The sequence below is a fragment of the Mastigoproctus giganteus genome, chromosome 5 (genome assembly GCF_048544385.1).
Source record: "Mastigoproctus giganteus isolate SK-2022 chromosome 5, ASM4854438v1, whole genome shotgun sequence".
Taxonomy (NCBI): Eukaryota; Metazoa; Arthropoda; class Arachnida; order Uropygi; family Thelyphonidae; genus Mastigoproctus; species Mastigoproctus giganteus.
Window position 1 is genome coordinate 34,274,536 of NC_143579.1, and position 13,323 is coordinate 34,287,858.

The 13,323-nt window shown below is 38.2% G+C and overlaps 1 protein-coding gene across 1 annotated transcript in view; it reads left to right on the forward strand.

Annotated features, from left to right (window-relative positions):
• Positions 1–13,323, forward strand: part of LOC150085297 (uncharacterized) — a 139,569-nt gene that overhangs the window by 51,210 nt on the left and 75,036 nt on the right. The window contains exons 3-5 of the mRNA XM_090374517.1: positions 674–931; positions 4,289–4,469; positions 7,716–7,954. Coding sequence (XP_090230643.1) covers positions 674–931; positions 4,289–4,469; positions 7,716–7,954 — 678 coding nt within the window. The remainder of the gene's footprint in view (positions 1–673; positions 932–4,288; positions 4,470–7,715; positions 7,955–13,323) is intronic.

The following is a 13,323-nucleotide window of genomic DNA, read 5'->3' on the forward strand; positions in this document are numbered from 1 at the left end:
CCAGTTACATGTTACGATATTCACAGCAAAATACTGATACAATAGTAATACAAATAATAAGTCATAAGTTACAAAATCACTAGCTCAGTTTAAAAGTAAGTTAACAAACGTTATTAAGCTATTTGTCAAACACAATTTAATATGTTAATTAATCAAAAAGACAAAAAAGTAAAAATTTCCAATAAACTTATCTGTTCCCACAAGCTCATATTCTTCAGCCCTTTCACATGTACTTCCAAAGAATGTATATGTGCAGCAATATGCGTGCTCACTTATAAACAGTTGTATAATTTCATTTTTGAATTTTTTTAAATCTAGAAGTTTCACGTATAAGTAGGAAATAAATTTTAAGAAACACACACACACACACACACACACACACACACTGTCGTTCTTCTGTTTGGTGGTCAGAGCAAAGTCACAGTGATAATTTATATGCATGGGATGCATATAAATTATCAAGCGACTCAAAAGCCATTGTCCAACTTTAACAGTGTTGTGCAACTTATTTTGGAAACAGTGTAACTTTGAAATACCAATGAGATTAATCCAGACCTGTGATGGAATTCTTGAAGGATGCAGAATTCTGTGACATAACTTCGATATAACATTAATTGAAATCTTGTAATTTGATTTTACAATTTCACAACATAAATTTTTCTTGCTATTTTAGGGTGTGAGCCTTAGTTCTCCCAATATAGTATCAGCAGGAGGACAGGTTATAGCCACAGGAGCCAAAACATGTGTTCAGGGCCAAATGTTGACTGCTGCAACTAAATCAACAGCTGTTATTCAAGGACAGTCTGGATTTGTCCCAGCCACTACTAGCCAAACAGTAGTAATTGGACAGTTAGGTGTTCTATCCAGTCAGCCATCAATACTACCATCTCCACCCAGATCACAACCTGATAACCAGAAAGGAAAGCCTTTTGTAAGTATAAAATTTTAAAGTACATTAGCTTCATTAGAACTCATTTAAGAAGATCCTATTTAAGATGCTATCTCAATTAGAAAATTTCAAATTGTTTGTGGTCCCAAACAATCCCAAGGATTGTAAAAAATGTAAAAAATAATCCTCGTAAGATATTTTTCTAGTTCAGAAGTTCACGTTGTTTTCTTCCTTCAAAAATTTGTTAAGAGGTTAAAATTTGTAAGAGGTTACATCATATACTATTTATAGTATTATTTTATTCTGACAAGAAATGAAAGTCCTCAATCAAAATGAACCATTTAATGCACTAAAAAGAGGTCAGCAATCTATGGCATTGATACTAAAGGTGGTGTCCAAGACTATCCTGAATGGCCTCAGATGGTCAACATTCCAACAAGACATCTGATGATGACAGTTGAAAAAAGACAAGCATGATGATAAGCATCAGTAGGAAGTGATGCAAATAATATTGCATCATTGAGAAAGTAATAATTTATTGTAGCTCTTTTTGTTATTGTGTAAACAATAATACATTTTTTTGTCAACAAGTGTAATGTAATTTGTGTTACTGCCTGTTAATGCTTAGTCCTGGAATAGCTCTGTCATGCATGATGGTGTTCCAATTTAAAGTTTAAGTTCAAAGGGAGGCTCTAAATGTATTTTGAAAATCCCCACATATACTGTGAATACAATATTTTCAAACATCGCCACTAGCACACAGCACACTACCCCTGAATGGTTGCTAGTCTCTGCATTATATGATTAATATAATGTATACATTATAAAAACATAATTTAATTTTGAAGATTTGCTACCTTTTTTTTATACTAAACTTACATACATAGGTATTGGACAAAATTTTTCGGAAGTCTTTAATCATTGGGAATTGATTTATTCTATCTTCAGTTTTTCTGTGAGGACTGCTGAAATAACCTGTACTGTTCCAGATATGAAGTTGTTCTGGTTCTCGTATATCAGTTCAAGAAAACTGTCCTTTGGTTACAAAATTTTATTTCAGGTTCTCACCTGCTATAATAAACTGCATTCCTAAAATTTTACTATCGTTAAGTTTTCAACCATATTTATTTATTTGAAATATGGTTTTGAAGTCCTTGCTTGGGTCTTACCCTACATTTTTTATTTATTTTTTTATTTTTAATATAATATGCACACAGGTCAGAATAGAAAACTGTGCCTCGGTGGGAAATTTTCAAATATATCATTTGAAAATTCTCAATAAGGAATCAAGTTTATGATAATATTAACCAGAATTAGACAGTTTTAATTTTTAATTATAAAATTGTGTAGTTGAATGAGATGTATTGAATAATAAACTATAGAATCTTCTTTATCTTTGCCGTCTTCCCACATTTAAATGGGGTCAGCATTTCCATCCTTAATTCTTTTCCTCCATTTCTTCCTATCCTGTGCTTCCTATCTCCTCCATCCTCTCTCTTTTAAATCCTCTGCCACCCAGTCCTTCCATCTCAGCTTAGGTCTCTCCCTCTTCCTCTTCCCTATCACCTCCAACTTTTCGCACCTCTTCCCCACATACTCCTCACTTCTTCGTTCTACATGTCCAAGCCACCTCAACCTAGATTCCTGCATTTTTTTACTCAGAGGCCCCACCTTAACTGTACCTCTGTAGTCATTTCTTATCCTGTCCTTCCTCATCACACCACACATCCATCTTAGCATCCTCATCTCCGCCACTCCCATCTTCTTCTCCTGGGCCCATGTCTCAGCACTGTACATCAGTGTGGGTCTAACCACAGTTTTATACAATCTTCTCTGAGCCGACCGGACTAGCCGAGTGGGTAAAGTACCTGCCCGGCAACCCAAAGGTCGCGGGTTCGATTCCCGCCTCGGGCTTGGATCAAAGTACTGCAAAAACCTTCGGAGGTGCAATATGGCCAGAGAAGCCGATGCGCCAACAACTACCAAATCAAAAAAAAATCAAAATCATACAATCTTCTCTTCATTCTGCAATTTACTTTCTTATCACACAGCACCCCACTCATCTTTCTCCAGTTCAACCATCCACATTGCACTCTGTGCTGTATTTCTGCACTCAATTCCTCCATCCCTCTCAATGTTCAATCCCAGATACTTAAATTTCAAAACTGATGATAGTTTTTCCTCCTGCAGTTTTATAGAACTCTCATCTTCTCCATTCAGTGCCATATATTCTGTCTTCGTTCTACTTATCCTCTCTCTCTCTCTCTCTCTCTCTCTCTTCCAACACTTTCCTCCATTCTTCCAATTTCTTCTCTACCTTTCCTTGCGATGGTTCACACAGTACGATATCGTCCGTGATCAACATACTCCATTGTGCTCTACTCTTCACGTCTCTCACCAACACATCCATTACCAGATCGAACAGATATGGGCTGAGAACTGATCCCTGGTGCAGTCCAACTACTACAGAGAACCCCTCAATCATACCTACACTACTCTTAATCTGAGTCACTGCTCCCTCATATATTTCCTTCACAAACCTTACGTACTTTTCTGATGCACCCGTCTCCCTCATGCATGTCTGGGCACTCTATCATATCCTTTTTCCAAGTCTATGAACATATAAATTTATGAATAATAAACTATAGAATGCATCACTTAATTACGGCACCTCCGTAGCCAGGTGGGCAGGAGCAGCAGTGCATAGCACACACTTCTTGATTAGACCGGGGTTCGAGCCTGTGACCACTAAATACGGAGGATGTGGAAAGGTCAGGGAATGACCACCGCATATCCTCAGAGCAATATGGCCTTAGTTGCTAATGCTCCTAAAAACCAAATAACAAGCAAACAAACAAACAAACTACTTAATTACAAATTCAAAAGCTCTAATATAAGAAAATATATTGGAATTCTTAAGACAATAAGAAAGTCATATGTTATGCTTAGTTTTTTTCATGCTTGTTTTGTATAAAACTGATGCTACTACTCTAACCTGTGCAATAATTTTATTTATCTTTACATCATTATTTTATATGCATAAAATTTGATAACATTTTTCTGGACTGGCCAAGTACCACAGAAATTTTTATGTACTTACTACACAATTTGGGGGGTCCCCCCCCAAATTGTGTAGAGAGGGAAATAATTTTTCTCTCTACACAATTTTTTGTGAGATAAATATTAGGCTGCAGCTCAGCCTGATATTTATCTGAAAAATAAACCACATGAAAGCAAAGTAATTATGTTTTGAAATGAATTTTATAGATGTTCTTAATTTTGTTACATAAAGATCCTATATTGTGTTAAAAAATAAAATTTAAAATATTACTGATTCTTATTTCTTCAATTATAAATTAAGTGGATATTATGATTCTAATTCTTAATCCTATATTTTAGCTGATAAATCAGCAGGCAACACTCCAGCCAAAGTCTCCCATTTTACCATCTCCTGCCACTTCAGGTACTGCAACAGCGCAGATGCTGACAAATACGCAACTGAAACAGCTGACGTCATCTCCTCAGTTGATTACCAGTCAAGCCCCGGCTGCAATGATTGCAAGTCAAGCACAATTGCTTGGTATATATCCTTTAGTTATTTTTACTTAATTACTAGTTTCTTAACATTAATTGCCACGAGACACAGTGTGTGTGTCTCACTTTTTTAAGCATTAGGCTACGTGACACACCTTATGTCACAGTCCACTTTACTGTTTGAGCTGTGTAAATCTATGTAGCATCACGGAATCTGGATATCCTAGCAAACCCAATTTTGGTTCAAAAATTTAATAAAAAAAATATTGTTAATGTGTTAACGCAATTTAATTTCCACTTCATAATCTGGGATTTAACCTCAGGCCTTTTCCACACAGCATGACAAACATGATACTGTTCACCATACTACCAGTGGGAGTACTGACACTTTATGGCATTAGCACTGCTCATGACATAAATTGTCAGTCTGTCATGTCTTTAATTCATGTATCTTCTAAGGAGTTTGTCTCTTTGTGAAAGAAAAGACCCAAGACAAAATTCTGCACTTTCATCTGATACTGGCTTGCCTTCTCATCATTGGCAGGATTTGAACGAGAACCTTTCCAAATAAGTAGGAATTAGAAATCACTTAACCACAGAGTTCCCTATTTTAGTATGAATTATAAAAGTTTGATACAAATATTTTTATAGAGTTTTACTCAAATTAAATCATGCATAGAATATAACAAATTATGCACACCACATATATATATATATATATATATATATATTAATATAAAAATCCATCCATATACAAGATAACAAATTATATATTAATGAAAAAGACCTCTCAAAGTTGCTTTTCAGTCTAAATATTCAATAATAATATCACGATTCACTCTGTATGTGTTCAATCAATATTGAAACCCTTGCCAATTTTGTAAACAATTAATTTGTTGGTGGATATTATGGCAAGACAGTTTTGTTATGGAAGTTTTTCCAAAGACTGGATATACATTTTGACTCTGATCACTTGAAACTCTATATATATTTTTTTATCCTGATGCTGAGAGACATCTCCCAGGACACAGGATAAAAGAACATAGAAACATCACACAGTTGGGAATTTAATAACATAAAATCAAAGAATAGAATAATAAACTAAGAGAAATGAAAGGATTCAGAAGCAGAGAAATTCAGCAGGGAAATATTGAAATATATATTAATATCCTTGAGTCAATCTCTTTAAAAACAAATTTAAATAATAATTATTAATCTCCTCAGAGAGCCGAGCCATAACACAACTGTTTAGCCAAGGTAATCTCACCAGGTCATTGTACAGCAGCCACCAAAGATAACACCAAGTTGAAAATGCTTCAGTGATGGGAAGCTGAGACATCATTTATGATATGAAGCATGATAGTATGATAACATGACAAACATAAAAAATATAAGAATTTTTTTAAATCTTAAGAATGATTTCACTTGGCTATATACAGGATGATTCAGGAGGAAAATTAAATATTTTGGGAGGTTATAGTATCAATTATTCTGAGTAAAAAAGTTCATGTAAACATGTGTCCAATTCTCAATGGATATGGAGATACAGCTGTTTGAAACTGGAGTGCACAAAGCCATTATGAGAGGTATTAAAGAATGATAAATTACTTATTGTTTGTATTTATTGACTTTTTGAATGATACAAAACACAAATAACTGACAGATTTTTTACAGTTCATAATACCAATCTACTGCCAACCTCAATGCACTTTGCAACTCTTGTGGTAATATGATGTGTTGTTCTTCTGAGGTTGTCTTGGTGTTCCTTTGTGATGGCGGCAGTGTCCAAAATGCGAGCGAGCAATTCATCTCTTGTATTCACCTTTTCTTTGTATACTATGCTTTTCATCCACCCCACAAACAAAAATCTAAAGGAGTGAGGTCTGGAGACCTTGGTGGCTGTCTCCCTCATGTTGAACAGGACCACCATCATTCAAGGAAAGTTTGATTTAGATATTGTATCACACAGGTTTAATGTGCAGGAGCTTCGTCATGCTGAAAGTACATACCAATTCTTGTAGCCAAGGGAACATCCTCCAATAGTAGTGGAAGTTCATTTTGCAGAAATTCTAGGTAAATGGGCCCTGTAAGACGATTTTGTAACAACAGGCCAATCAATTGATTGTCAATGATACCGCACCACACGTTTACAGAGAAGTGATGTTGAAAATTTGTTTCTACAGTGGCATGTGGATTTTTGTCTGACTACCTATGAGAGTTACGGGTGTTATTGATACCATCATGGAAGAAAGTGGCTTCACCGCTGAACTGTATTAATGGAATTAATTGGCGATTAGTATTTACCCACTGAAAAAATTCCAATCACTGGGCTTCGTCTACTGGTTGAAGGTGTTGCACCCACTGTATGTGAAATGGATACAAGCTGTGATCACGTAATGTTCACCATACCCTTGTCTGTGGAACACCGATACGCATAGAAATTCTTCGTGTGCTATTATTAGCACACAAAATTCTTCGGAAGAATAGAACACATTCTTCAGTTCTGCCGACTGAAGAATGTGTTCTATTTCATCCACATTTTGTTCATTTGCATGTTCAGAAGAAATATGAGTGCTGGGAACTCTACCAGTCTCACATAGTTTGGTATAAATACTAGTAAACGCTCTTGAATCCAGTAATCTCCAGTTAGGAAACTGTCGACGGTATTCTCAATAAGCAGCAGTAGCACTTCCACTACAAAAACCATAGACAAACACCATATCGGCATATTCAGCATGTGTGAAGATGTGCAGCAGTCTTAACAACACTTCTAACACCAAAGAGCTTCAGGTTATAACTGCTTCTTGGTCACATCTGATTCAGGGAGCTGTGCGTGTGCCAGTTTCAAACAGCTGTATCTCCGTATCCATTGAGAATTGGACACGTGTTTATATGAACTTTTTTACTCAGAATAATTGATACTATAAACCTCCCAAAAATATTTACTATTACTCCTGAATCACCTTATATAGTAGGTGCCTCCGTAGCCAGGTGGGCAGGAGCAGCAGTGTGTAGCACATGCTTCTTGATTAGATCGGGGTTTGAGCCAATGACCACCAAATATGGAGGCTGTGGAAAGGTCAGGGAATGACCACCGCATATCCCTGGAGCAATATGGCTTTAGTTGCTAATGCTCCTAAAAAACCAAACAACAACAACCCTGTATAGCAATAATTTAGAATCATTTTTTTTTTCACATATTTTCATTCACAAATGAGGAAACATTTTATATTATAATTATGTTCATTAATTCTAATTCTGTATACTTTATAAAAATATTTTCATTCTATAGGTTCTCTTCAGGCAATAGGAGCTTCACTTCCTCAAGGTATCACATGGGCAACTCCTGGAGCCCTTCAGTCACCTGCCTTACTTACCCAGAATCCCATTTTTATTCGCAGTCAGCAATCAGATATGTTTATTCAGTCTCCACCGCAAGCAGCTACTATTCATGCTGTTCCCATGGCTGCTACACCTACTCATCCTCCTCCTGCTCCAACTCCTACACCTCAAGTACAAAAACAGAAGCAGGTAAAAAACACATTTCATTGCAATAAAAATGGTTATGTATAGTAAAATTTCTTGCAATGCAGGATTTACCATCCAAAGCATGCAGAGGAATCTTCAGATGCACAGGAAAATGAGTGTTTGGTTCCAAGTTAAAAAAATTACACACTAAAATATAATTTTTTGCTATATAATTACCATAGCCAAGTGGCCAAACATGAGGGATGCATTTGTATGTCATTTGAGTTTACTACGGTACAAGCTTGCGTGATTACTAAATACAATGCTGTTTTGTATTCTCTTTTTGTATTGTGAATTGCTCTGGCCTTTTAGCATTAGCATTAGTAGAGGCATTTGATGCAAGAAAGCAAGCTTATGCAGCATCAGCCAAAAAAAAAAAAAAAAATAAATAAATAAATAAATAAAATAATAATAAAATAAAATAAAATAACCACTTCCACTTCACCCCTCTGTTCGTTCGAAATACCTGTCCAGCTGAGCCTTAAACTTATTTAGGCTATCAACTTCCACGACAAGGGATGGAAGTCTGTTCCACCAACCAACCACATGCTGGCTAAAGGCAAATTTCCGCACGTCTATCCTACATCTGTCTTTCCTCAATTTGAATTTATACCCTCTCAGGTGATTATTCTGAGCAAGAGGGAGAATCCCATCAGCATTGAGCATGCTCAAACCATTCAAGGCTTTATACACCTCTATCAGATCACCTCGCTGGTGCCTAGTCTCCAGACACTGTAATTTGCAAAACTTAAGCCTTTCTTCATAAGAGCACCCCTTTGTTCCATTCACTACTCTTGTTGCCCTTTTCTGTACTTGTTCCAGCAGCTCTACATCCTTCTTGAAATGAGGCCTCCAGACCTGTATACAGTACTCTAGGTGTGGTCTGACCATTGCCTTATACAAGGGAATAATCACCTCCTTATCCCTGCTAGAAAAATTCCTATATATCATTGAAAATACACCATGAGCTACTCTTGCAGCCCGTCTGCACTGCTCAGAGAACTTCATATCTGCCTGCACAACCACCCCCAGGTCCTTTTCATTCTCTACCACTGTCAGTGTAGTACTACAAAGTTGATACGTTGCTCTGGGGTTGCTGTTTCCCATATGTAGTACTTTACATTTGTCAATGTTAAACTTCATTTGCCACCTCTCAGCCCATCTGCTCAACCTTTCCAGATCCTGTTGCAGCAGCATAGTGTCAGTAGTGTCCTTGACAACCCTGCCAACCTTTGTATCGTCTGCAAACTTGGACATTAAGCTTCATATACCATCATCAATATCATTTATAAATACAGAAAACAATAATGGACCCAATACTGAACCCTGGGGGACTCCACTAATAACATTAGTCCACGATGAGCGGTGTCCATTGATTACCACTCTCTGTCTTCTCCCCCTCAACCACCCCTTTATCCATAGCAGCAATTTGCCTCCAATGCCACACTGCTCCAATTTGTGCAGCAGTCTTCCATGTGCAACAGTATCAAAAGCCTTTCTAAGATCCAAGTATATAATATCAAAGTTATTCCCTGCATCCAGTTCTTTTGTGACTGCATCATAGTATCCAATCAAATTGGTCAGGCAAGACTTCCCCTTAACAAAACCATGCTGTGTCCGAGCTGTAACTGAAGTCTTGTCTAGATGATCCTGCAGTGCTTCTTTAACCAGTGCCTCCATTAATTTTCCGGGAACAGAAGTTAAACTCACAGGTCTATAATTACTTGTGTCAGCCTTTGATCCTCCTTTGTGAATTGGGGTCACATTTGCACATCTCCAGTCCATGGGTACCTCCCCTGAGTCCAAGGAAGCTCTCATAATTATGGCTAAGGGTTTGCTTACTTCCTTTGCTGCCTCCTTTAATATAACTGGATAGATCCCATCGACCCCAGATGCCTTTCTTGTGTTTATCTTCAACAATTTCTCCTCCACTTTACTCTCAGAGATTACAAGATTCTCTAGCTTACTGCCAGAGTTGAATACACCTCTGGCATTCCCCTCACTAAATAACTCCTCATGTGTGAATGTCGATGCAAAATATTCATTTAATTTGTTAGCTACCTGAGCAGGATCATCAACAGTTGACCCATCGATATCCAGTGGACCAATCTGATTCATCCCCTTCCTTCTAGAGTTTACATAAGTAAAGAACTCTTTGCTGTTTTTCTTTGCATCCCTTGCCAAAGATATCTCGTAATCTGCCTTCGCCTGCCTAACCTCCTTTGTAACTTGGTTACAGATCAACTTGTATCTATCATAGGCTTTGGTGTCACGTGTTAATTTGTATGTATCCCATGCATTTTTCTTCTCTGCCATATGTCTCATTAGTTCATCTGACATCCATTTAGGCCTAAACCTTGAACAATATTTATTTGTTGGTATGTAAAGCCTAGTAGCTTCCAAGATAAGTTCTTTGAATTTGCTGTTGGTAACATCATCAGTTGGTCCCACTGTATAGAATTTAAGTACTGTCTCAGTCCATCGTAGTCACCTTTACGAAAGCAATAACCCTTCCCTTTACCCCTAATGGTAGTTACCTCTTGGAGTAAATCCCACTTCAGCACACTGTGATCACTGCCACCTAGTGGTTCATTTATCTGCAGATTCTTAATGCATGAAGAATCACTACTGATAATCAAATCAAGAGTATTACTCCCTCTAGTTGCCTCCCAAACATGCTGATGTAGAAAACAATCATCCAATAAATCCACAAAAGCCTTGCTAGTGTGTGAGTGACCAGCCCCCAAATTCCAGTCAATATCTAGGAAATTAAAATCCCCCATTATAAGACTCTGATTTACTGGCCCACTCTATTTCCCTGTACAGTTTCTTATTATACTCATCAGAGTCATTAGGCACACTCCTACTCTCAATTTTGATCTCCCAATGCTTATGTCACACCAAACTGACTCGACTCTGCACTGTCCAGCGATGTCGACTGGCTTCACTTCCTTGGATTTTATGTATTTCTTAAATAATAGCATAACCCCTCCTCCCTTCCTATCCTGTCTATCCTTTCTGTAGACATTGTACTCCCCAAATTCCAGTTCTGCATTCCTTATATCTGTGTGACACCACGTTTCTGAAATCCCAACAATCTGCCTTTGATGTTTTGAGAAATACCTCAAATTCATCAAATTTATTTACTAAACTCCTAGCATTGGTGTACACGCAAGTATACCTGCACCTGTTCTTTTTCTTAGCTACCCTAACACAACCCATGTGTTTACTTGTACCCCAATGATTCCCAGCAGTCTCTGAAATATCCTGCATCTTATTTTCCAGGCTGCTGCTCATTCCAATAGAAGCAGCACAAGAATCATTTTCACCTCTGCCAGTGGCTACTGTTAATCTATTAGTCCTTGTATCCCCCCAATCTAGCAGTTTTCCGACCCACCTAACACTGCCTCTATAGCATCAGCAAACATTCTTGCACCCTTTCTATTTAAGTGTATCCCATCCCTGTAGAAGCAGTCTCTCCTGTTAACAAGTACAGATCAGGCTGAAAAAAATTCTACCCCTTGAGTTCTGCACAATCTTTCCAGTGCCGAATTGCTCGACAGGGCTCTCATCATATACTCCCTCCTATCGTGTCTGGGCAGAATTGCAGACACTTTCAAATTCAACCCTAATTCACGGCTTTTTTTTCAACAGTGACCTGTACTTGTTAAGTAATTCCGCCGGTCTCCTACTCTTAATATCATTAGTGCCAACGTGTACAACTATATCACCTTTTGTGCCCTTAAAAGATGATATCTGCTCTACAACGTCATCAACCTTTGCCCCTGGCAGACATACTCTGGTCCTGTTCCATCTATCCTTTTTACAAAGCATGTGTCCCCGTTTCCCTGACAATAGAGTCACCAACAACTACTAGTTCCTTTGGGACCAGCGCATTCTGCCTTGGGGGCTGCCGCTGTGTTGCACGATGACCAAGTGAAAGCTCTAGCATTGGTGTGGGCAGCTGAGAGATTGATGGGCTCTCACTTTTAATCCTTCGAGGGCATCCACCCTGTCCTTCAAGCTCTCATATAGGCCCATAACAACGCTGAGTTGTCGCCTGATTTCCTTACACTCCTTGCATCGCGCACAAACAAAGACATCCCCCATGGCAGTATCATGTCCTGTACCCCACTGCTCCAGAAACATCAAGCAAGTAGTGCATTTTAAAAGCTGTGATTCAGAGGGCAACTGCCCTCCTCAGTTCTCCTCTGAGCCACAGCACTCCCATTAGCTTGAGCCTTTTGCTTTGCTGCTCTGGTTTGAGTCATGATTTCGCCATCCAAGAGTACAAATAGAAAAATAATAATAATTATTATTATAGTTTTCTCCTGTACATTGTCATGTCTGTCTCTAGCTTAGTTCACCAAATACAGAGGATGCGGAAAGGTCAGGGAATGACCACCGCATATTCCCGGAGCAATATGGCCTTAGTTGCTAATGCTCCTGAAAACCAAACAACAACAACATCTGGCTTAGTTACTTCGTTATATGCTCGCATGATGAATGTATTCATTTCAATGCTCCACTTCATGCATTGGCTTCTTTTTCCTTCCTAAGTGGTCACTTGAGTAGTTGTGCAGGAAACACTTCCAGATGGTTAAGCTGGGTGGTCTTGCCCTTCAGTTGTGGTAGCCATATGGGGAAAGAGTTCTACTTGTTTCACTGTCATCCATGGGAGACTGTCTCCGACTTTTTGAACCAACTCCTCTGCCTAAGGCCTGAACATGAGTGACTTTATCCTATGTCATGCTCAATGTAGTATGTTCAATATTTCTACTTCTCTTCATCCAGCTATTGTGGTGGACTTCTGCTTTGGCTATTGCATCTAGTGACAAGTGGTAATTATGGAAGGATGGTGTTGCTCTCTGCCCCAGCCATCACTTCTACCTTGGGGAAGGTAGGTCCGATGAAATGACTTTCATGATTTTTTTTTTTCTGACCTCAATTTTTTATTTATTTTTTTTCCTTTGCAGTGGGATTTGAACCAGGGTTAATGATAGTGGATGGCCAGCATCATAACCACTGAGCTAATCATGCTCATTATTATTATAAAAAAAACCCCCTTTTTCTCCTTTATGGGGTTTTTCCACCCCATGATGGGTACTAGTCCCAAGTGCATAGAGTGGTTTGTTATGTCCAATTATTGTTGTTGTTGTTGTTATCACTGTTGGTTGAAGAACTTGCTTACTACCCTACGGGTTTTCAGGATCATGGCCTTTCTGGAGTTCCATGTAAGTGTTCTCTGGATGGCTTATTCTTTTATTCTGAATATTGCGAGATCGCAATAACCAGAATAGAAGAAGAATCTGTTTCTTCTTTGCCTGCTCTGGGTTGTAGCTCTTTTACTTGCTGTTCCTCCTCCAGTTCTT